This window comes from Hyperoodon ampullatus, assembly GCF_949752795.1.
Source record: "Hyperoodon ampullatus genome assembly, chromosome: 3".
NCBI classification, from domain to species: domain Eukaryota; kingdom Metazoa; phylum Chordata; class Mammalia; order Artiodactyla; family Ziphiidae; genus Hyperoodon; species Hyperoodon ampullatus.
Window position 1 is genome coordinate 114671816 of NC_136916.1, and position 25271 is coordinate 114697086.

Sequence of the window (25271 nt, forward strand, 5' to 3'; positions counted from 1 at the left end):
CGTACACATCCTTTCTTCCCGTTCAGCTCATCTGCCAGGTGTTGGCGATGGTGGTTGAACAGGAGCGCTTTGACAGACAGATTAATGTGGGGTTAAACCCTGGCTGTTCAAGTGCTTAGCTGGGAGACTTTAGGCAAATAATGTGACCACTTTAAACTTCCCTGCCCTCATCTGTGAATACATAACCATATGGTTGTTAAGGATTTGGTGAGAAAAACCATATGAAGCAATTAATTAGCATAGCACTAAGAACATAGTAAGTGCTCAATTATTAGCTACTTTTATTAAAATCTTTTTTTAAACATTGGCCAATGGGAAATACAAGGAATGGATTATAATTTCTTTAAGTTTTGTAAATGTTTTTAAAAATAGATCACATAGTGTAATGATTAGAAAACATTCTCTTGAACTAGATAGCCTTTAGATGTGGGTATAAGTTCAAATATTTAACACGTGGTATAACCTGGACACTAACACTTCAGAATGGATGCTGGCAGGTGGGTCTTGCCAGTCCGGGCCAGGCGAACACCAGTCAGGCCTTTGGAAACCCTTCTTTTGGAGTCAGTGATGATGCCTGTATTATATATATATCATGGCATTGCTATTTGATGTCTGATTAGAAAATATGGCATCCTACATAGTTATATTTTAGTCAATCCTGAGTTAGGCAAAATAGTGTTTTTGTTTGAACCCCCTTGGTGAAATTCTTGGAATGAAATGGATAGTTGAACTGATGGTGGGGGGGCCTTAGACCCTCTAGTAAATACCCTTCTCATCCATCTTATAAATTAGAAGCCTGAGGCCCAGGGAGGAGGAGTTCTGTCTAGTGCCTGCTCTACTCTGTGCTTCTTTCTAGGAATCAGTACTTCCCCATGCTCTGAGTATAGGATCCTAGACAGAGACTGGGTTTTGATTATTCAGATTTTTGCCAAGACTGAGGTCATTTTTTTTCTGAACCAAATGGGCCACTGTAGAATGGAGATATGGACAGTGCAGAAAATGCGGGTGAATATGTATCCACTTTACAAAACATCTGAGAGTTGTGGTTGGTAGAAAAAAAAACTGTTACTGTTTGCTTTTTTGGTGATTTCCTTGTGTTTTCCTCACCCAAGAAGTCAAGAGTACAAAAATCATTCTGATTAAGTTGAAATTTCCAACTGGGTTCTAGTAAGTTGAGGTTTTACCTTGACAAAGAAGTAGCATTAATTTCCCTGTGCCTTTTATATGGTGATTGTACTCTTGAGACTCAGACCATTCTATCACAAGCAGAGAGTCACCTTGATTGAAATCTTATCTAAACATTTGCCTCATTTGCTACTTGGTGGTAGAAGTTCTTTTTAAGTAGCATCCTCTGTGGTTTACATTTTAATTTACTTTACATGTTAACTGCAGAGGGAGGAAACAAATGACTGTCTCCTCTACCTATACTCTTAAAACATATTTTGAGTCTGGTCAAGTTGCTAGTACTTGTCTTTTTGAGTGTTAGAGTCTTCCCTTTTACCATCTCTTTTCATGTATACTAGTTCTCACTTTGTTTTGGCCCTTTATATTTTTATTCAATTCAGGATTCATCTGGAAATTTTTTTTCTATACTCATTTGAAGTATCTCAGTTGTTTTACTTAGGATTAACATTGTGGGGATTTCTTTCTGTAAGTTAGTTTGAGATGCAATGTGCTTTTGATTATGGGCTCAAGCTATTGTGTAAAGTCAAACCAACGTTGTCAAGGATGCTTTGTGAGCGCCCACTCTGGGAAATCCCACTACGAGGGGGGGAAACAACATTGCAGTGATTATCCTAGAAAGAGGTATGGTCTCACTGTATCATGAACAGAAGCCCAGCTGGGCAGCAACAAAACAAATATCTACACTTTTTGCAAAGTAATTTAGCTTTAAAAAATATACAGACTGGAGGTTGGAGATAAGGATGTCCATCCTAGAGGATGACATAGTTAGTGGAAGCAATTTTAGCCCAGTCATTTTATAATTACATCCAAAAAGTCTTTATTTAATAACAACATAATATTTCTTCTTTTCAGACTTTATTATAACCTCTTCTCCTATAACCTTTTGCTGGCTACAGTGAATTTGCTAGAACACATCTCTTGATATAAGTAGGGTTTTCAAATATTAGTGGTTTAAAATCATGAACTGCACACAATCCCTTTGTGTTACAGTAAGAAAAATGATCAGCAGAGGCATTTTCTTCATTTAGCTATGAAGTAGATGTAAGAATCTGAGTTTTAAACTTCTTTGGTCATCTTCTTTTTCTTTTTTTCTGTTTCATTTCTTTTGATACCACATCCATTTCTTATCTCTTCATTTTGCAGTAATAGAAGAAGCCTTAACAGTTGCAAGATTACATATTTATATCAGGGTTCAGACTGTGAATTCATTCTTTTCTAGGGAAGCAGAAAAATCATGTAAAAATGGTGACCACATGTTGACAGAATGCATGATTTAACAAAACCAAAGGCAATCATTTCTAAGAAAAATGTTTTATTTTCTGCCAGCAGAATATAATGGAGAGAAATTGGCTGGTATTATTTTTAAAAATTGCCCAAATCACTGTAGTTAGTGTAAAATTGTCTCTGGAACTATTTCCTGTAAGTTAACCAGACATATGATTGTATCCTTTATATTTTGAATACTGAAGCTCACATTTCAACTGTCTTGCATGGAGCCTATCAGGTATAATAACTCTTTGTAAAGGTGCTTCCTTTCCTCTTTTAGTCTCTTCCATCTAAGCTTCTACCTTCATTCACCCCAAACTTAGAATACTTATAGTTTGGGTCTTTCCAGAACTTTGAGCTTAATATTATTCACCAACAAATCAAGACCACGAGCTCCTCAAAACGTGCTGCTCCTGCCTGCAAAAGTTCAAGTGAAATTAATGTAAACATTGTTTACCTATTAAAAATTCTCCACACATTTCAGTTGAAAGATTATATTTAACATGTGGTTCATAGGGCTTGCTGTTTTTTTCTTAGTACTTAAAGTAATTTCAGACGTTACACACTGGGACCTGCTTATGTTTGTGGGTATAGTAGGTATTATTAACAGCAAATCAGATTTATGTGTCAGTGAAAGAATAATGCAGTTTGATATGATTCCAATAGTCACATACCTTTGAGCAAGCTCTAAAGACATGAGTGACTCGATGGAATCTTGGTGGTTGTATCACTACTTTGCCAGTGATGTTTTTAATGGCCTAGTAGGTACTGGAGACATTATGGTGGTTCTTTCATGTCATTTACAGACTAGATTATCCTATGGGATTCAAGCTTATATTTTGGAAGAACTATGGAGTTAGCTACACAAGCTGGAAAAAGTATAAATATTACTTGCCTTGAGGACAGATAGCAGTATTGCATTTGTGTCTACACAGTGCCAAAAATACTGGTGCTCACCAGATATAGATAATGGGTTGATTTGGCTTTAGCCTGATGCTAGACAGCAACCAACATGTGTTTGTTGATTCCTTCTTCCATATGTTTGACATCCTGTGAGAATGTTTGAGGACCTTATACAATACATAGAAAGTAAGCAGGCATACTTTAAAATGCAAGCTTTGCCATCATTTGAACCTCTCTCACCCACCAGTGAAAAAAAGTTGTAATTTATGTTGAAAACAGAGCTATAACTCTTCTATAAATGGTGTTCTTCTTTTAGCTAGGACAGCTGATATTCGTTATTATCCATAACTCAAGAGTAAGTGTTTCATGCTCTGCTATGTCAGTTCTGGAGAAGACCCAGACTTTCCTTTGGAAAAGTGGAAATGAGAGTATTTCATTGTTATTAATCAGAAATTTTAGTTAAGCCAGTTTTCACATGTTGTCCATGAGTTTAATAGCCATGCAACTTCGTTGCATGGATTGCATAGGATTTCACATGAACTTCCTATGTGAAAGTTGGGTTGCATATTTACTTTTGGAGACTGTGACTGTATTAGATTCTAACAGGCTGAAGAGAGGGAGGAGGGTGGGAGGAGGATGCACCATTTTAAAACTGCAGAGAAAATGGGTAATAACTTTAATGCACATCAGACATATTCCCAGCAGTTCCACTAATGTTATGTGACAAAAACACAAGTGAAAATAGAATCCTTAAGGGGAAAGATGTCCTAGAGAACAATCCCTTTATTTTTCAGGTGAGAAGACAGAGCCAGACATTAAATGTCTTGTCTGAAATTATAGAGCTATTAGTGGCAGATCTTGGCCCAGAACCCAGGTCTCACATCTTATAGATCAGTGTTTGAGTATAATGAATACCTGTGATTTTCTCAGTCATGTTTTCCCTTAAATTGAATAGCTTCCTTATGTTGACCACCTGTACCTACTTAATTAACTCTACTTATTTTCCAGATGATCTGTCAGTTACTTTAGTCTAGACCTGCTTACAAAGCACTCATACACACATCGGTTTCATCTGGGACTTCCCACTGATAGCATAAAGTACTAAGGGGGACCTGTCTTTAATGGCTCAGCCTCTTCCTGGCAAAGAATACAAGTATTCTGAGCACAGAGAGGAGGGAAACTCTTACTTTTCAATAGAAAATACCTCTCTCGGAACTTCCCTGGTGGCGCAGTGGTTAAGAATCCGCCTGCCAAGGCAGGGGACACGGGTTCGAGCTCTGGTCCGGGAAGATCCCACATGCCACGGAGCAACTAAGCCCGGGCTTAGCTACAACTACTGAGCCTGCGCTCTAGGGCCCGCGAGCCACAACTACTGAGTCCACGTGCCACAACTACTGAGTCCACGTGCCACAACTACTGAAACCCCCGCACCTAGAGCCCGTGCTCCGCAGCAAGAGAAGCCGCCTCAATGAGAAGCCTGCACGCCGCAACGAAGAGTAGCCCCCTCTCGCCGCAACTAGAGAAAGCCAGGGTGCAGCAACAAAGACCCAACACAGCCAAAAATAAAATAAATAAATAAATTAAGAAAAAAAGAAAAAAAAAGAAAATCCCTCTCTCATGGGAGTAGTAGAATTTCTTTAGCACTAACATGTTTTCATATGACCTCCACCTCACCTAAGCATCTATTAAACTGATGCTGTGAAAGTGCATGGATGGGCGGATCTTCAGGCGGTATAAGCCCCTCACCCAAATCTGTGCTATCCAAACGAGGACGCACAATACCTGTTGAGCTCATGTGAAAGCTGAGCCCATTGACATGGAGTAAAGAGGCATTATTCTCCTTATTCCTGATTTTCATGCACAAATTGTCTAGGAATTTAGGCAAGCTCATTTGTAACACACAGTATAAAAGACCTATCCTTGATTTTGCATGTTAAGATATAAATCTACATTTAGCACATAGTACCGTATAAATGGATGCTTATAGAAATCTTTAGGGAATGAGTCAAGTTTGCTCTCATTTTCTGCTTGCCATATCGTTCACAATTTATATAAAATTTTGTAAAATCAGGAATTGTCTTTGTGCAGTTGAAGAATTTGGGGTGATTTTTCTCTGTAAGCATTGGCTTGGTGTTGTTTTCCCTCTCCTGTCATCGTGGCCATACAGGTATTGATAACTATGCATTGTGACTGATTTTTTTTTTAAGTTCTAAAAAGGCTTCTAAATGAAAGCTATAATTTTGTATTGAATTTTTAGTGACATGAGCAAATCACTTGCTCTTTGCCCTTACGGATTTTATAATGTCACCAGAGTTTATCAATAAAATTATAGCCTACGGTTGGGCATATGCAATTCCTTATAGTATTGCATATTTAGAAGGCAGTGGAGGGAGGCACAAATTGGAGTGTATCTGCTCTGGAAACATTCCAGCAGTGAGTGTGTGTGAGTGTGTGTGTGAATGTGTGTGTTTGTTTTTTCATTTCGGATCTACTGTACAGTCCTAGAAGCTGCAGATGAAGAGTGGTGCCTGATCTCATATAGGAATGTTCTTTTGTTTGCACCTGCTGTGAGTGAAGTTGACTAGAATTGTGCCATTCTGATCCATTTCATACATCAGCAGACTCTGCACATAGACATCATGGCCTTCCCTTCCACCTGAGCTCCATCCGAGAGGGAGAAAGATCCTGACTGAGATTAGGAGCAAATGGCCAGAAGGAAGTGAGAAGGCCCAGTAGGGGAAGCAGATGTGCTTCCCTTAATAGATGTATTTTTGTAATGATAAAATATTCATCTATTTAAAAATAAATACATAAGAGGACAAAAAACCCATACCCAGAAGCAGAAGAGATTCAGCTATAGGAAAACAGTAGTTCCAAAACTTTTATTGAATTTCAGGAGGTCTCTCTAGATGGCTGTCTTATTCTCTGAAACTTGTAGAGATTTAATAGCTCACCTTAATTTGTAGGTACCCTGCCATCTGAAATCTTTTCTCTGTGATGTCTTATGCATTCTCTTTGGAGCACTGCTCTGTCCAATTTTTGTGTTTCTGATTACACATAAACAACACAGATCTAGCAGAGAGATGCAGTAATTATGTGAAGATCTGGGATTTCCCCTTAGAAATTTCCACCTGTTATGTTTCCATCTGACTTGTGGGAAGGATTTACGGTGATCCGGTGTTCTGAATACGACAGTGTATGATTAATAAAGGGAGATGACATGGGCTCTTGACATTTCTTTCTCCTTGCCTCAGTTTGGTGCTCCCTATAGCACCACTTCCAGAGCGTAGAATGGGGAAGAACTGTTTTGAGAATTTAAATATTTTTGTCAGGGAAGAATTTATGAGTATTGAGGTTTGGCAGGGAGAGAGGAGTATCTGTGTTTCTTCCCTTTCTCTTTCCCTTCCCTTCATTACTATAAGAGCATCCCAAGGACTGATTTACTGGGTAAATTTAATTTCAAGAGCAGTACTACTGGATGTGTTGTTTACTGTCTTAAATCATGACTTTTAAGGACATTCAGATCATCAACAATTGTCTTTCAACAAATACTTATTGAGGACACACTATACATGCAAGACACTGTCTCTCAACTTTATTATTGCACTGATAACAACAAAGTCTTGTTTAGCATGCACTTTAAGAAATTGTCAACAGAACTTAATCACTAATTTGGGGGGGTGCATTCTGACTCATTTGGAAAAGAGCTGTTTTAATTTTTCACATCCTACTATACCATTTTGATCGCTCTCTGCTATTTTAATTTTTAATGAAAGATTTTTTTTATATATGATGCCATCATGGTGAACTGACTAAAATTTCAGTTGTGATTAAATGTTTGAAACTGCTTGGCTGAAATGTGGTGAATGGATCTATGCACAAATATGCATATGAGTATTTTTAATTTTCTGAGCTACTTTTAATAATAGGTTAGGTCTTAAGGAATAGTAACTGATCTAATTTTTTCCTGATTATTTATAGAAAATTTGTAAAACAAATGAAAGGAGAAATTCTACCACTCTGAGAAAAATAACTGTTAATACAGTTTCTTTTCTTCCAATGTAACTTTCTGCATTTCTCTGCATTTTATGCTTCTTCCTCAATTCTTCATTGTCACCTGACTGCTATAGCTCTTTATATCCTATGCCTTATGTACCCCATAATTAAATCCTACTCTCAGGAAGGCTATTAATGGTGTTAAACCATAGATTGCTAACTGCCACAGGCCAAATGAGACCCATAGGAGCCTGCAGAAAGTTGCATTTTTAAAATGAGTTGCTCAATGTTTTCAAATAATTGAAGGTTTTAATTTAAAAAAGTCTAGATTTCTGGCTTCTCTTAAAAAGGAAGACTTGGCAAATCTGGGTCCACATTGGCATCTAGTAACAACTGTTTTTCCTGAATAGTGTGTGCCCCCTGTTGGCTAGGCAAGTGCTCTCCGGTTTGCCATAGTCCACACCACTCCCTGTAACCTGCTCAACACTGAGGGCCCATTTGCCATTTATTGTCACGCTTGCAGTGTTTTCTCTCACCTCGTTCTCTTTATTCACTTGTATAATTTCGTTGGATTCTGCAGGCATTTGAGTTTGTGATCTCTAACTTAAATTCATTTACAGTAGACTAATAATAATTCAACAACAACAAAAAACTCTGACTCACTCTTCTTGCATATATGAATTTTACGAGAAGAGATATGACCAGATCCAGTGAGTGATTCTCTGAGAGGGAAATTGTGTAGAAGCAAATGAGGGGGCAAAACTGAGAGGGAAGAAAACAGAGTTTGAAGGGCAATGTATATAATTCAGTCCCCTTAAAACAGTGGTGTGTTTATGTGAGCGTGTGTGTGTGTGCGCACGTGCACACATGCAAGTGCACATGTACTTGTATGTATTTGAAAAGTGACTCTGGGAATTCCCTGGTGGTCCAGTGGCTAGGGCTCCGGTTCTGAGCTCCCAGGTTCACAGCCACGGGAACAAGACAAAGTTGCCGAATGGCTCTTGGTAACTCATTGACCTCCACACTATCTTTGTAAGTGCACTGTTGGGAAAGGCTGCTGTTTTCACAAGTGAAACTAAAGACTTAAGTGATCTTTTGTTGGCTGATAACTCAAAAGGAGACCTTGAGGGAAAATCTTTTAAGATGAGTATCTCAGCCCAAACAAAACAAAATGAAATGCAGAGAGGATAGAAGGTGAATTTAAGAAAGGGCTCCTGTAAAGTACCTGTGGGTGAGTAGAAGGTTGCAGGATATCCATTTTGGTCAAAGACTGTATTGGGATGACAGGTCAGGGAGGAAGTATTCAACCATAGGTATGCATTTTGTGTTTTTTTAACTATTTGGTGCCTTATGGATTCAGATACTAAGGTTCTTTGTGGAGGCTTTGTTGTAAGGGCCAGTTGAGCAAATCACTGGCTTCCCTTGCCCTGTTTCAATTAAACAGTCCCTTTTACTCAGCTTACAAATCAATCATCATGTGCTTTCCTGCATCTGAGAACTTTCTACCAACAGTTTGGATTCATGTTACTATTAAAGTTGTAATTATTCAGTATCAGTAAATTCAGTGCTGACTTGCAACTAATAAGGTAACTGGGTCTTTTTAGTTTCCTGTACACTTGTATCATGGTACAACCTTTTGTTTTTCCATGAGCAGCTTGCAAACTCATGAAATTTAAAAAAATGCCTATTTATTTTACCCTTATTTAATTTCATGTTTTAAACAAGTATTTTATACATTGAAATATTACCTACCTTTATCATCCTGTTACACAGTTACATGTGGCTCAGAATGACTTACTTGTAATTCCTCCAAGTCAGATTTTAATGAGAGGACTAAGCATCTATCAAGGTTTTTCAGAAGAATGTAGGGTTTTGGAAGGACTTTGTTCCTGACTAAGTAATGGAAGCCTACAAATAAACAGGCATTTCCTATGTTGTCCTGCTTTATAAAGTACCTCAGTGAGGTATTATGACTTCTCAGATTAAATCTCATATGATAATCCCTGGCACATAAAATCTTGCCTGCTGCATATATGTAGTCTAATGCCATGGACCCACTGTACCACCGAGGGCCAACACCTGTTAGAAGTGGGAGGTGCAGCAGTCAATGAAAAAACAATGATCCTGACTATGATAGTTTGGTCAGTGTCATAGAACTTAGTAGAGATCTCAAGATACCGTTAATTGAGGCAGCTTCTTAACCAAGACTTGAGTCAGGGTCTGAGACTGCTTCAGGAAGCCCATTCTGTGCAATATTTTGTGTGTTTATTTGTCTGTGTTTTCTCCCAGGTAAGAATCTGTGTCTGCCATCGGCTTGTCAAGGAGTTAGTGACACACGAAAAAAGTCAGTCATTAAATGGTAGCACACTCCATCCCCAACCAGGCAGCTGGCATGTTGTACACTGGGCAGCACACTGCTTTGGGGTTTAGGGGGGCCACAAAAGACACAGGAGCCCAGGCTGTCTGGCTGAAGGACTCAGTCATTTGGTTGGAGACTCATGTGGGTTAACTTGAGGAGGGATGAAGGCCTCTCCCAGCTTTTTCAATTCCAGTTTTCTTTTAGAGGAATGACCAAGCCAAGCATTTTCTCGAAATATTATTCAGGCCCTACTATTGCAAGAAGTGGTGACAGGATGACATTTGATAGCACTGTCAGGTAAACCATTTATTAAATGAAAAATACCTTTGAGCATCATAGTGCTTCTGAGGCTCAACTTAGAGTCCATAAAATTACATTTGTGTTGTTTTTTTCAAGAAGTAATTTTTATATTAAAAATACATGTTTATTGAAGAAACTTCAGAAATTAGTTATCTCCTGCCCTCCCCACCTCCCATCTTCTGACCCCCCTACAAGGAATTTCTACCACATAGAAATTACCAATCTTAATATTTTGCCTTGTGGGAATTAATCCTGGTTTGGATATATTTTCTCTGTATATATAATTATGGATATATCGCTATAGTTGTCTGACCCACTATACATGCTGCTTTCTGAATTGCCTTTTATCACTTAACATATTGTAAAAAAATTTCCCCAGTCATTGAAGATTTGTTTCAACATCTTTGTTCAATATCTTGAGAATATTCCATGATTTGTTTCTGAAGTCTATCAAAGAGACAGTGAATATTCTTTCAGAATATATTTATTTGCCTCCTTAGTCAGCTTGGGATATGTATTTCCCTAAGTGTTCTCTAGAAATTGTAACACTGTACACCCCTGGTAACTATATACCATGCTTTTGGAACCTTGATGAGAGGTTAAATGAAAATACATGTCTTTTAAAAAAGTCAGTTAGGTAGGGGTAGGGTATATTATCTCTTTAGACTGATGGACCTGTATTCTCAATTGTAGTGTTTAAAGAAAGCATGACCATTTCACTTATTTCTGTTAAAAATGCAGGCAGTTATAGTATAGTGGTGTGTTCATTGGTGTTAAGTAAAAGTGTGTGCTGTTTGCAGCGTTCACATGACCATAACTTTCATTTTTCATACTTAAAGATCTTCAAACTTGTCAAAGCATGCTTTCTCCTTTCCAACTTTCTCCTATCAAGCTTGAAAGTTTTCAAAAGCTTTCTTCCACTTGGTTGTGCTTTCAAAAGTGTTTGAAATCACACTTAAAGAAAATTAAAGGAAAAAATGAATTTTCCCTCTAGAAAGGTCATTAGAATTTGAATTCCAAAATGACTTAGTTTGGGACTTAGAGCAATTAACAGCAAATTTATCTACTCCAAATTGGAATGTGTTTATAACTCTGAAAAAATAGGGGGTTTATCAGAAATTTTATTAACGAATTAATGTTTTCATAACAATTATGATGGAATTTATATGGGTGATTATAAATTGTATAAACCTTTATTGGTAACTTAATGGTTGTATAAATATAATCGGGAGAAGGGGAATCGTGAGGACGCTATTGCTCTAGAGGCAGTGCAGTGCGGTGGTGAGAAGGACATATTGGGGTCATCTTGCCAAGGTTCAGATTCTAGATTCAGCTGTCATTGGCCTTGGGCAAGTTACTTTCCCTCTCTGTGCTTTGATCTTCTTATTTGTGAGATGGGAGGCAGTAACATTTCCAGGGTGACCAACTGTTCTGGTTTGCCCAGGACCGTCCTGCTTTTAGCACTGAAAGTCTAGGATCCAGGGAAAGCCCTCCCTGAGACAAGAAAACTAGTTTTGGGGGATGAGGGCAGCAAGTAAGAGGGAAGATATAAAACCCATTTAGTTGCCCTCCAAAATAGGGGCTGAAGGCAACACTGTTTTAGGGTCAAATATAATCAGCGGAGATGATCTGCTTTTCATAGATGCTGTTATTTCCCCCCCTCCCCTTCTGATATTGGCAGCCATGAATTAAATGGGATGATGCTTAAAACACTTAAACCCTGAAACTTAGTAGACATTCAAAGATGTTTGCTTATATGATTATGGTGCTAAAGAAGGTCAATGCTTTTCTTTGACGGTACTGAATAATCTTAAAATGTAGAAACAACACGTAGTTTCCTGCCATTGATATTATGAAAATTAGTACTGTAGTCCTTGGAGTGATAGAAATCCATCAATGGCCCTTTAGATGGTTAGTAAAATGTCCTGGGGTCACAGGGTGCCCGTCATTCCTTCTCATTTTGCCTTTCAGCAGAGATGCTCTGACCCTTTCAAATATTTAGCAGTAGACTTTCCTCTCAATGTGTGCTCACGACTTCTGTTACTGCTAATGGAAGTTACACATGTGTGCTCACCGGGATGAGAAAGCCTTTATCCCACGTCGGGCAAAGACCCGTGATCCTGAATCTCTTTCTAAACTTCAGACCTGAAGAGAGCAGTGCAGGGAATTGCTGCTTTCTCACTATATTAGCTTCTTCAATTTCTTTTTAATTGGAGCCTGCAACCCAGATTCTTGTAACTTCAGGGGGATGAACAATACAAATTAAGATCTGGATGCTTTCCAGGAATGGCTCAGCTGAAAGAAAAAATTTTTTTTCTTTTAATACAGTTGTGGCTATTCACAAATCATATTGCAGTTGCCTAACGAGTCCATATTTGCTTCTGAGGTTTCACATTTGCAAACTACACTGCTGAGAAAGTAAGTGATGTGTTCACCCACCTCTGGTGTGAGCTGACTGATTTAATGTACACAACAGATAAATACTAGAATAGTCAAAATTCTAAACCAGTAGCACAGAACCTTCAAATACAAATATCTTACCCTTGTTCAGGACATTCATTTCTCCCCAAGAATCTTTTTAATGTATAAGACTTCAATTTATGTTTAAGAACTAGTAAACTACAGCAGTTTGACAGCCATTCACACTTAATTCTGTGCATTAAACCAACAGCATTCTTTTCCACAAACATCCATTGTTAGGACAATGCGCTCAGACAGAATTTATGAGAAATGGAATTATGTTACCAAGGAGATAGCATTTACTATAATGAAGAGTAGATCCTAGAAAATGGCCCCTTTTACAGCAGCTCAGAGCAGAGCCACAAAAGCAATTGATTGGTCTTGGCATTTAGTCTTATATCAGCTGTGTCATCCATAGCTTCAGGAGAGAGAACACTAATCTAAAGTGACATTTCTGTTCTGGCGGGCTTTTCTGCCCTGATGAAAGCAATTACTTCATTCCTAAATGATAATTTGCAGGAGTTTCAACCACTTTAATTGATAATTTTTTTTTGTTCTGAGTTCAATTGTGAAGTGATTAGCTGATTTGGTAAATAGAAATTTAAGGTGTGAAATATACAAGTTGCTTCAAGGTAAAGTGCTATTTATTGGGTGGAGAGGAATTACTTGATAAAGCTGCAAGATTTTTTTTCATTATTATGGAATTGCCAGTTGGATAGCTTAAAGTTCTGGGGGAAAATGAAGAACAAAACACTTTGATTCAGGAGGTTTTTGGCAGACACCAAAGCATACAATGAATAGTTTGGTCTTGCTGTGGTTCATTCAAAGGTTATTTGAATCAAGGTGAACATTGGTTGAAAAGGGTTGTGCGGACCTCTCAGCTTTCTTTATTACTATTCTAATGACTCATTCTGGAATTAAATCCTCTTATTTAAAGTGTTAAGAATAAAAATGCTCATTGGCTAAAACCAATTAATTTAATTATTAAGTTCAAACATACACAAGGCATTTTCTGAAGATGAGGGAAGGCATTCAATTGAATGGCTTTAATTACTCTTTTGATCTATTTTACCACAAGTCAGAAATGGGTCATGATTATTCAATCAGAATATATCTTAGTTTAAACGTTTTAAGGATGCGTCTTGATTTTGATACTTCATTGAATGTTAGCAGTTGCAGATGTTTTTGACACTGGTTTTAAGCAATCAATTTCATGATATTTTCTTACATGGGGGAAAAATAATGGTCATTTCACATGTTAAATGAGAAAAATAAGGCAAGAATGAAGGTCAAACTGATTTAGCACATCAAGCAGTCTTTGTCAGCCAAGCTCAATATATCCTGAGTTTGTGGAGCAAATGAAATTTTGCTGCTATGTTACACTTTGCTTCCAAACAACCATTACAACTGGTTTTATATATTGTGTGAGCATCAGACCATCAAACAGTGCATCTTTACTGACATGTTGCTGCAGTGATGATCTACAGCAGCAATCTGCCATTTATATAAGGGCAAAATGTGCATCTATATTTAGTTGTGAAATTGGCCTATTATACTCTTGATGTTTACAGAGGCTAACATAAATTAATGATGACAGCTATGAGCAGTGCATTAGTTAAGCAGCAGAGTTCTTACCTTGAACTTGAAGGTTCCAGTTTTTACTTCCAGCATATACTATGCTGCTTTCTTCACACATTAAAGGAAGGTTTCTGAAATTATTACCTTTTCTTGAAGAGCATTAAAAGACTTCAATTTGTGAATTATGTTGTACATAATCCTACCAGATAATAGCTGTTTATGCATTTCTCAATTATATTACCTTTTAAGAATGCTGATATTTACAATCATGGGGAAAAAATACTTCTGAAAGACTTGTATTCTTTGCAGTTGGCTGATTTGATTGACTTTGAACTCTATGTGATGTCAGTGTGTGGTGGGCTGTTTTACTGAAAGTAACGAAGGAAGGGCAAGCAGTGCTTATAGAATCTTCACTGTAGTCTTTCCCTGGGAAGTCTCCTCATTCAGCTCATGTCAGGGCAGGTGTAGGTACCGGAGTAACTATAGGTCTCACTGTTAACTATGACCAGAGATCTGACAAGTATGCAGGTGTTCAAAGCTTCATGAGTTAAAATGCTGCAGCCTTTGATGAATTTTTGATGGCTGCATTTTTAATACAGGTCGACCTTCTTCCTTTGAGGCTGCATGCCAGATTAATTGATAAATAGTAGAAGTCTGTAGTGCTGGGTTCTCCTAAGCAAAACAAGTAGGAAAATCCATAAAAAACTGCCTGTCCGGCTCCTTAGAAGTACTTTAAAAAGGTAAAATTTAAAGTAGTTTTGACCCTACCTTTCTTTTCCCCTACAGTTAGACGAACAAAACCTGCCATGTTCCTTTTTTTTTTTAAAATAAATTTATTTATTTATTTTGGCTGCATTGGGTCTTTGTTGCTACGCACGGGCTTTTTCTCTAGTTGTGGCGAATGGGGGCTACTCTTCGTTGTGGTGCACGGGCTTTTCATTGCAGTGGCTTCTCTTGTTGTGGAGCACAGACTCTAGGTGCATGGGCTTCAGTAGTTGTGGCTTGCAGGCTCTAGAGCACAGGCCCAGTAGTTGTGGTGCAAGGGCTTAGTTGCTCTGCGGCATGTGGGATCTTACCGGACCAGGGCTCGAACTCGTGTCCTCTGCATTGGCAGGCAGATTCTTAACCACTGCGCCACTAGGGAAGCTCTCCGTGTTCTTTTATAAACTAGTTATTGTATTCTAAAAGTTTACATGAAGGTGTTAAAGCTGAGGCTTAGAGAGAGGATTTTTGTGTAAGAGAGTATGGATCTGTCAGTAACATCCATATAATAAGCCATTCCACAAATATAATTATAAATTGTAAAAAAATAGCTGATAGAAATCTATGCTCTGAAGAAGTCATCGGAGAAGAAACATTTGATTAAGTTGACTTACTTCTGTTGTTCCTCTGTGACAATTATTACTTTTGCTCTGTTATATTCTGTAAATCTCCAGCTATATTGTTTCCGTAATCATTATTGCCATTTCTGTGAAGTAGGAAACCAATCAATTTTGCAAAACTAAATTTTACAAAAGACCAGCCACAAAATATAACTTACCTCTTTTAATTTAATGAGTCATCACATCCAAAATTATCTGTTTTTTCCACCGTGGACAAGTGGCCCAATGAAAAATTGACACCCTTATCCAGCTCTGTGGCAGCTTCAGAGAGATTACAAGTCCTGAGTCAATTTCATAATATTGGCTTTGTGATAGTGGCAATACCTATAGTTTTTAAGTTTTTACCTTTTCTTCCTGTCTCATTGCTGGCTCAAGTAAAGTTTCATGATGCAGCCTTGCCCCCGATGCGGAGGCCAGAGCAGGAAATGCTGCTGTCCTTCCAAGTTTTTTCCCTGCTCCAGATGGTCTGGCTGAGCTCTCCATGGTCCTGGATTTGGGGCTTTGCCTGACATTAAAGAGAACTTTCAGATTTGTGATGTTTTGGGAGATACTTTGAAAGATCTTCTTCCTGCTAGGAGTACACATATACTCTTTCTGACTAATAATTATCATTGCAATTTTCAAGTCTTCCATAGAAGCTTTCGCCATCTTCCTGAGTAACCCGTTCCCTTAACTACTGTTTGGATGTTCATTTTTCTATGTGAACAAAATTGTGTGTCTTACCATTGAATGCCACATTTTTCTACTTTAGGGAACAAAAAAATGGCCCCTTATTATTCTTAGTACAGGCAATCACGTATTTATAAACATTTAACCTTCCATTAAGGAGACATGTTTTATTTTTTATTTGAACAAGTTATTGAGTATACCTGTGGTGTAAAACAGATGGACCACAGGCATTAGGGGGACCATAATGAAAAATCAATATCTCTGCAATCAAGTAGTTTTATTTAACTGAAGTACACAATGTGGTATATCAGAACCAGTGGATAGAAATCATATTGGTGAGAACAGAGTGTAAATTATAAATGGACCTTAAAGCATAGAGCAGTCAGCGTGACCTGAGCTTAGGTTTTCATTTAACACATCTTATACAGTATTGCTGTGTGCCAGGCACCACTGTAAATATTTTACAAAAATTACCTCACTTAGGGCTTCCCTGGTGGCGCAGTGGTTGAGAGTCCGCCTGCCGATGCAGGGGACACGGGTTCGTGCCCCGGTCCGGGAAGATCCCACATGCCGCGGAGCGGCTGGGCCTGTGAGCCATGGCCGCTGAGCCTGCGCGTCCGGAGCCTGTGCTCCACAACGGGAGAGGCCACAACAGTGAGAGGCCCACATACCGCAAAAAAAAAAAAAAAAAAAAAAAAAAATTACCTCACTTAATTTCAACAAGAACCTTATGAAGCAGATAGTATTATCATCCCATCTCACCGGTGAGAAAAACTGAGGCAAAAGAAGTTAAGTAAATTGCTCAAGTTTACATAATTCATAAGTTATAGAGCCAGGATTTAAATACAGGCAGTCTGGCTCTGCAATCCACACACTTACCCTCTGCCTTCCGCTAGTGTGGAGGATATGCTGAGAGAGGCAGCAGACAGAACTTAAAGAAAGTGAGAATCGTGAGCTGAGAGAACATGGAAGGAGTTTCAGAAATCAGCAGTTTAGGGTTGTCACCAAGCAGAAGTCAGGCCTTTGATTTAATTTCTACTGTCACTGTATGGGAAATAAAATTTACTAAAAAATGAAGGTCACACGTGGCAGTTTGAGAGGACAATGAGGAAAACAAATAAGTATTCAGAATTATAAACCTGTAACCAGAGTAAAAAAAAAAAAAAAAAAAAAGTGGTGGTAGGAAAGAGGCTGCTGGTTAAAGAAAATTACAAAGAATTGTGGAGGAATAAGGTAATAATCAGATGTGGTACTAGGATCAAAACAGTTGGGCTTTTGTCCCCAGGTAAGTTTTACAATTACTGTAATAATAGTTAATGCTTATATAATGTTTACAACATGGCAGGCATTTAGCACTTTACATATATTAGCTCAATTACTCCTCTGAGCAATATTGTGATGTATGTACTAATATAATGTCTATTTCCCAGATGAGGAAACTGAGGCCTAAAGAAGTTGAGACACCTATCCAAGGTAGCCCAGCTAGTAACTGTGTGATGATGTGAATACTTACAGTCTGGCTACAGAGCCCCTACTCCTAACCCCTGTGCTTCCAAGAAAGTTTAAGGAAAGGTTGACTATATTTTAAGCATTAAGTCTTTCCAACTTATTAAAATTCTTAGTTGTAAAACTCTGAAGTAGACTTTACCACATTTAGAGCTTACAAACTATCTTAACTGTTACCACATTATTGACCAGAGATGTATTAATACATCTTTTGTTACCCAAACGTTATTCACCAGAGATGTATCAATATCACTTACATAACGAATTGCCGGCCACAGGCATTAGTATCCACAAAAATCCCCCGGTTAATAATAAGTTAAAATTTAGAATTGTCCAAGAAGTTTACTTCTTTGTGGTCTACAATATACTAACATGAAATTATCATATGAGTCATTGCAGTGGTCCCAGGAGATTTGCCAAATACTCCTTGTTTGTCATTCTCATGATCTAAGATGATAAAATTGAGGCTCAACTTAGTGACTTAGAATTATAAGTGGCCTACAGTGGCCAAAATGGGTCTCATAACTCCTTCATTGAGACTCTTTCCGCAAAATATACAACTTGCCAAAGGAACTTAAAATAGATGGAAAGATTTAAAAAATCACTTTACATTTACACTCACTGACTGCTAAATCTTCATTCTTAGTAAACTCTTTGGGCCTCTCACTGTTGTGGCCTTTCCTGTTGCGGAGCACAGGCTCCGGACGTGCAGGCTCAGTGGCCATGGCTCACGGCCCCAGCTGCTCCGCGGCATGTGGGATACTCCCGGACCGGGGCACGAGCCTGTGTCCCCTGCATCGGCAGGCGGACTCTCAACCACTGCGCCACCAGGGAAGCCCTAAACTCTTTTTTGATTGCTTGTCAGCTATGCTTAAAGATATAACTATAGAATGTAAAAATTGTTTCAGTGTTGAACGGAAACATACATAAAATAATATTATTTTAACCAAGGTATTTCTTTAGGATAAGTTAATTCTAGCAACGTCAATGGCAAAAAGAGGGCAGAATCCAACTTTATAATCCTTATATGAGGAAATTCTATACATTAGATTATTGGTTTTTTGGTTGGGTGCTGGGCCCCTTTTGAAAATCTGAAAATCATTTACCATCACCCCCAAAATATACACATATATACATAATTTTGCCTATGTTTTTCAGACATGTGTGTGTGTATCTTTGGAAATAGTTGTTGATTTTGTTGCTGGTGGTGGTAATTATTAGTGAGGATGATACTGTCGTCATCAAAGAGAGTTGAAATTTTGATTTGTGGAGGGTTTTCTGTTATTCAGAGTCCAAGTGAAAGAACATTAAAGCAGTGGGAAGTTTGGATCCAAGGAGTATTTACTGTTTAATCGTATTTTAGGTGGCAGAGATCAGGCCATAACATTCACTCACAGTCAATCCATTCTTTCTCTAGTATTTAGAAATGCAACCATAATGTTTTGGTTTAGAACAGAATATATAAATGCAAATTTATTTTAGGTTTTAATGTAGTCCTTAATTCAATTTGAGAATTACTTGTAACTAGGCTCTATTTCACTAAAGCAGGCAAAAGATTAATCCACAATCTGTCCTTGTCTTAAGGACTTTAGCTTCATCTATTGTATCAGCATCTCCACAACCTTTATAATCCTTTAACTGTATTTTACTGCTGTTGCCCTCAAAACCAGTTACTACTTATTACAGACACAGTGCTATCATTCGGAAAGTCTTCTGTATGATGGTGTCAGCATAATGATGTGATGTGGAAGTCATGGAAACCCATTGTTATTAAGATTATAGCCAGGGGCTTCCCTGGTGGCGCAGTGGTTGAGAGTCCGCCTGCCGATGCAGGGGACACGGGTTCGTGCCCCGGTCTGGGAGGATCCCACGTGCCGCGGAGCGGCTGGGCCCGTGAGCCATGGCCACTGAGCCTGTGCTCCGGAGCCTGTGCTCCGCAAGGGGAGAGGCCGCGACAGTGAGAGGCCCGCCTAACCGCAAAAAAAAAAAAAGATTATAGCCAGGACGATTACTCCAGTAGGGTAACACAGTTGTGGGTTAGAGATTTTTTTTAAAGAGGGGAGAGATAGAGAAGAGAAAAACGATAAGGAGGTAGTATGGGAACACATAAAGTAAGCGGTATTTTTAAAAAGTCAAGTATCAGATCACAATGTTTAGGCAAGGCACCCCAAAGCCTTAGTGTCCACATATTCCCCTTCTTTGAGTAGACAGAAGAAGTCATGTCCCCTCCGCCTCACCCCTGGAGCTCATTGGGCTGATCCCTGTGATCTTGGGCTTTGCCTACCCTTAGGATTAGTTTTTTTTTTCCTTAGATTATTGATAAGCCTATGCAGTGATATCAATTTCAGAATAACTGCCTAATCCTCTACTTGCTTCAGTTGAATAGAGAAATTCCTAGTGTGAATATTAGTAATATTAATTAGATAACAAGTGAATCCATCTGTGATCACCAAGTGACATGTGTAAGTAAAATTATATATAACATCCATGTAAAACTTCTGGCAAAATTGGCCTCCCAAATTATTACCCAATTGCAAAATGAGTCCCTGCTCCATTATTGACCAAATGGAATGTTCTGTTTGGCGCGCATGATTTTTAAAAATGCCAGTTAGTTAACATAAAATTAACACATAACATAAAATTGGAAGTGCTATGTAAAAATTCAGATTTTGTTTTCTAGAAATAGCAACAGCAGAAATCTGGCAACACTAGGGGTGCCTTCCCCCAAAGCAGCACACGCAAAGCTGAAACGGTGTGCGCTTTCCCTTGCCCTGGGCTTTCATCCTCCACTTCTCCACAGGTGGCATCAGGCCTCTTTACTCATTGACATTCCCTGCCTTCACCCTGCAAGCCCTTGAGTTTGCAGCCCCTGCTCTAGAGCTCCATCATAGTCACTTACTGGACCAAAAAGAAAAGAAAAAAAAAAAAAAAAAGTAAGTTCAGCCCACCTTCTGGAGTACTATTCGATTACAAGAACACAAAAAGAGCAAAGCATTGAACTTGAACCACTGCACTCTACAAGTGGTAGAGAAAACATGTCAAATGACATAGTTCTTTTGGCACAACTGACTTAAATGGTGTTAGATTACTTTTATTATATAGAGGGAGGGCTATGAATCATTGTTTTATCCTAAGATGTTGACCTGGATCCTGGTTATACTTATACTTTGTCAGATTGTAAGGCATCTCTTACTTTTATTTACATAATTTTCAACAAGCCACACTGAGCATTTAAAGAAGTGAATGGAGGCCAGCTAAAATTTTGGGAAATAAATGGCATAACATGTCTTTTCCTTATAAATTAGTGGTGTTTCTGCTTATCACCAACATTAAGACAAAAGTTTGTCACCTGTGACTGCTTTGACTCTGAAAATGATAGCATTAATTTGTCTAGTTCTGAGAAATACATTAGTTAGCTAATGTAGAATATTTTATTAATAGAGTGAACATGAAACCGGTAGGGGTATTAGCCTAGCAAGTATTTGACCATAGCATTATGGCATTACTTAAATCACATAGATGTTCAATAAGATACCTGGAATGTTGGCAGTGAAAACAGTGTTTCCACTATGAACAATATCAGATGTGGTCTAAGGTAATAGGGAACGTTATTGCTCATATTAAGAGATTGGAGCCACACTGCTGGACTCATTTTAATCTATTCCTCTGGTCTTGCTTCCTTCTTATTTCTCTTTCTTGATATTTGGTAATGGGAAACCAGAATGCTAGATTCAAAGATTTAAAATGCCTTCAAAGTCCAATAAAATGGATACTTACAAATGGTGTTAATAATACCTCGGTACTATAAATATTGTCCAATTATTTATCATCACAGTCTGATTTTGAATTTATTTTTCATCAGACACAAAATGGAGCAATTCAGAGTAGGTGCACTTCTCCTGTCAGATGCCCACATAAAACTTCAGTTGTGCTAGATTCTGCCCTCAGCAATGTGAGCAAACTTCAAACAGAAATGTACATGAATAGTTAAAGGAAAATGCTCTATCCCACCTGTTGCCTCTTATGTGAAGTAATATGTCTATAATGTTTATAAATTTTAATAACCCATACAGGGCTTTATCTTTCAACATTAAATTTATGTTATCTTAAAGTTTGCCTTTTTTGGGTGATATATTTTATTCTCTAGTATCTTAGAGAGTCTATCCATCTATGAATGTATGTTCATTAATAAAGAATTAAAGTATTCTCTTATCAATCAATTACCAGTGCATTTATATAGTTACATTGAAATCTTCATTTCCAATAAGATGTTTTCTTTATGTGACTGAAGGCCATGGCTCTTATTGAGGGCTGGAAGCACATCAACATTTTGTTAATTCTGTGAACTGTGTGTTTGTTTACCCTTTGTTTCTCAAGATGGTAATTGAAATACATTTTTTCAAATGTGTCCTTCTGATGCTTTACAATTCCATAGTGATAGCCGTTAAATGAACAAAACCATTAGCTTAAGAATAGATATATAAATACAATCCCAATCTTTTAAATTGCTCATAGCTGACAACATCAAGCATCACCTGTAAACCTTATGTCTTAGAAACAATTAATATATCTCAGTGCATAGGTGATAGGAGGAAAAAACTTAACAAGCAAACTATTTTTACTCATTGCACTTGAGTTTATGGCATATAAGCCTAGAAGTAGAATTTATGGTTTTAGAGGTCATTGTCTGGAACTCCTTTTACTATGTCCCTGGAATTTTGAAGATGATTTTGGTAGATTTTTGCTGAGGGAAAAAAGAAGTAAAAAGAAAAGCAGTTTATGCTTGATGACAGAGTCACATGTTCTAAACAACACTTTTTCACTCCTTTGATTCCAGTTTACAAGCATTGAGAAAGGAGAAGTCCCGGGATGCTGCTCGCTCCCGCCGGGGAAAAGAAAACTTTGAGTTCTATGAATTGGCCAAGTTGTTGCCTCTTCCTGCAGCCATCACTAGCCAGCTTGACAAGGCCTCCATCATTCGACTTACAATTAGCTATCTGAAAATGAGAGACTTTGCTAACCAGGGGGACCCTCCATGGAACTTGCGAATGGAAGGCCCTCCACCTAACACGTCAGTAAAAGGTAAGGTTTCAGCCACTGTTCATCCTGGAATATGGTGGTCTGTAGGTGTCTCTAAGATGAAATGTTTACCATCATCCTTTCTTCTTTTCCTGCATATCAAATCCTTTAAAGGGATACAAATGTGGAAATCTGAACTCTGCATGAGAAAGACACCATGTGAAGGTGAAATAAACCTCTTCTATTTCTATTTTATTTTCAAAAAGTCTGTCAGCCTAAATATTCTGTCACTATAGATAAGGTTTCAGGGACATGAGAATGAAATGACTTAACATTAATATGCTTCTTGGGTTTAATTTATATTATGCTAATACATGCAAATTATTATTAAGGGGTGGAGTATGAGAATATTTGTTAAAGGGTAGGGCTAATATCTTCTGGTTTTAGTTATGAAAGAGAGGATGGGAGCAAAGTACAACTATAGCAGGCCTTTTGAGTAATGATTTCATTGACTAACAAAATGATCAATGTATGTATTAATGTTTCAACTCTTTATGCATATTGCATAAAATTTATAAATATAAGCATGTATTTGTGCCCCCAGTCATTGGTGCAGTTTCCCTTAAAACTTATTATTTAGAAATTTTAGGCCTTCTTCACTCTGATACTTAAGAGGGTTATTTTCTTGTTTGTTCTTGAAATGCCTAATAATTGATGAGATTTTAAACATATGAATATGCATGCATATGTTTATTGATGTGCATGTGGCGTTGGCCATTGATTTTCTGTCTTGAAAATGTATCATTCAAGGCATGGGACGGGATCTGCTGGGTTTTGTGCTTTAACCTTGTATCTAGGCCCTTGATGAGCATGGAATAAAATTGGACATTTGGTGGAATTGTAGGCAGCCTCCTCTGGGGGAGGAATTAGATTCTTTAGTTATGTGATTACACCTTGACAATGACTTACGAAGTCCCTGTACTCTTGGCTGTTGTAGGGAAGGGTACTGGGGGGAGCTATAACCTATTATAGGATCCAAATTAAAATGAAGGGTCAAAAGCAGTGACTATTGACAATTCTGTGCTAAGAGGTATAATCATATGTATGTATGTACCTGTGTGAATCTGTCTGTATCTTTGCTCTTGTTACTTAGAGATTGTGTTTCTTAGGCTTATTAGAGAAGGAAAATTAGAATTCAAATTGTAACAGGTTATTTTTCTCTAGAGCAGGGGTTGGCAAACATTTTATATAAAGGCCATATAGTAAATATTTTAGTTTTGGGGTAGTACTCAACTCTGCCATTGTAGCATGAAATCAACCATAGACAGCATGTAAACAACAGGGCATGGCTGTGTTCTAGTAAAACTGTACTTACAGAGCAGGCAGCTGCCACCAAATTTGGCCCACAAGGCAGAGTTCACAGACTCCTGCTCTAAGTATAAGAATGACATTTGAAGGTTGAGAAGAACATACAACAGAGATAGCTCTCAAGGGCAGGGTGTAAGTATAAGGTAGCACAGTACAAATAAACCAAGGCACATTCATGCTGTTCTTCTACAGCCCTTCTGCCCTTAAGAATGTTGATGTCAACTTGGTAATACACCAGTCCAGGTTGCAGTTGCTAAAGTAGTGGTGAATTTTCCCAAGCTAAAGATGTGAATATAATCCTAATAAATACTTAAGAGTTTATTCAGTAGGTTCTTTGTGTTTATTCCAAATCATGTAAGATGAATGGATAAATACAACAGGTTAGAAATCACACAACATGCAAAATATATTCTTAATCTTATTATTCAATTTGAAATACATTGAGGGACTAGACTTATATTAACTTTTTTTAACATAATTATCTTTTATTTCCATCTTTTCTTTAAGAGAGTTGGCAGTTTATAGGCTTCCTTGGTAGTGGCGGCTGCCAAAGTAGAAAAACCTAATGGTTCCATGATCTGTCCGTTCTTCTACGATGTGATAATTCTGCTTGCTTTTAGAATCATGGCCTTTTAGAGGTGCACAATTACAGATACTATAGAACTAAGCCCTCATTTTACAGGTGAGGGAAATGATGTAGAAAGGGTTTACAGTTAAGTGTTAGAAGATCTAAAACTAGAATCCTGTTGTTCTGCTTTTCTGTCTAGGGTTCTTTCTATCAGATATCATTTCTAGCAATGTAATTTGATTGCTATCACTATCATCAAAAATTCCAGGTGAGAATAACTACTAATGATGAAGATGGATAAAAACAAGATAAAATATGATCTCTGCCCATAAGGGTGTTTCAGTCTTTGGAGGAACATGGTGGTGTCAGTGAGAAAAATGTGGAGGTTGGGATGGATGTTTTGAAGCCTGGAAAGAGATACCAGATTTTATTACTTAAAAAATTGTATCCAGACTATGGCAGAGCATCCAATTTGGCACATGCATATTCTCTCTATTAGGAAACTGATGATAGTCTAGAACTGAAGACTGACTATACTGTACTGAAGTATAGAGACTCTATACTGTTTACCTTGGCTCTCAAATGTTGGTAGGAATGCAGTGGGCACTTTCTATAAGCTGGTTCTGCTGTACAATATATGTATTTTTTATTGCTTTGCTCTAGTTCTATAATGCAAACCTGCTACTCATTCTGATCAAACATTCATGAAACA

The 25271-nt window shown here is 37.9% G+C and overlaps 1 protein-coding gene across 12 annotated transcripts in view; it reads left to right on the plus strand.

Moving 5' to 3' along the window:
* NPAS3 (neuronal PAS domain protein 3) overlaps positions 1 to 25271 on the plus strand; it is a gene marked incomplete at both ends in the record, with an annotated part of 860982 nt that overhangs the window by 247777 nt on the left and 587934 nt on the right. For 9 of the 12 annotated variants that reach the window (XM_079700356.1, XM_079700357.1, XM_079700358.1 and 6 more), the window contains one exon: positions 22442 to 22686. In XM_079700356.1, the coding sequence (XP_079556482.1) occupies positions 22442 to 22686 (245 nt within the window). Of the gene's footprint in view, positions 1 to 22441; positions 22687 to 22797; positions 22849 to 25271 lie in introns of all 12 variants that reach the window. The other 3 variants (XM_079700352.1, XM_079700362.1, XM_079700363.1) reach the window with 1 other exon arrangement.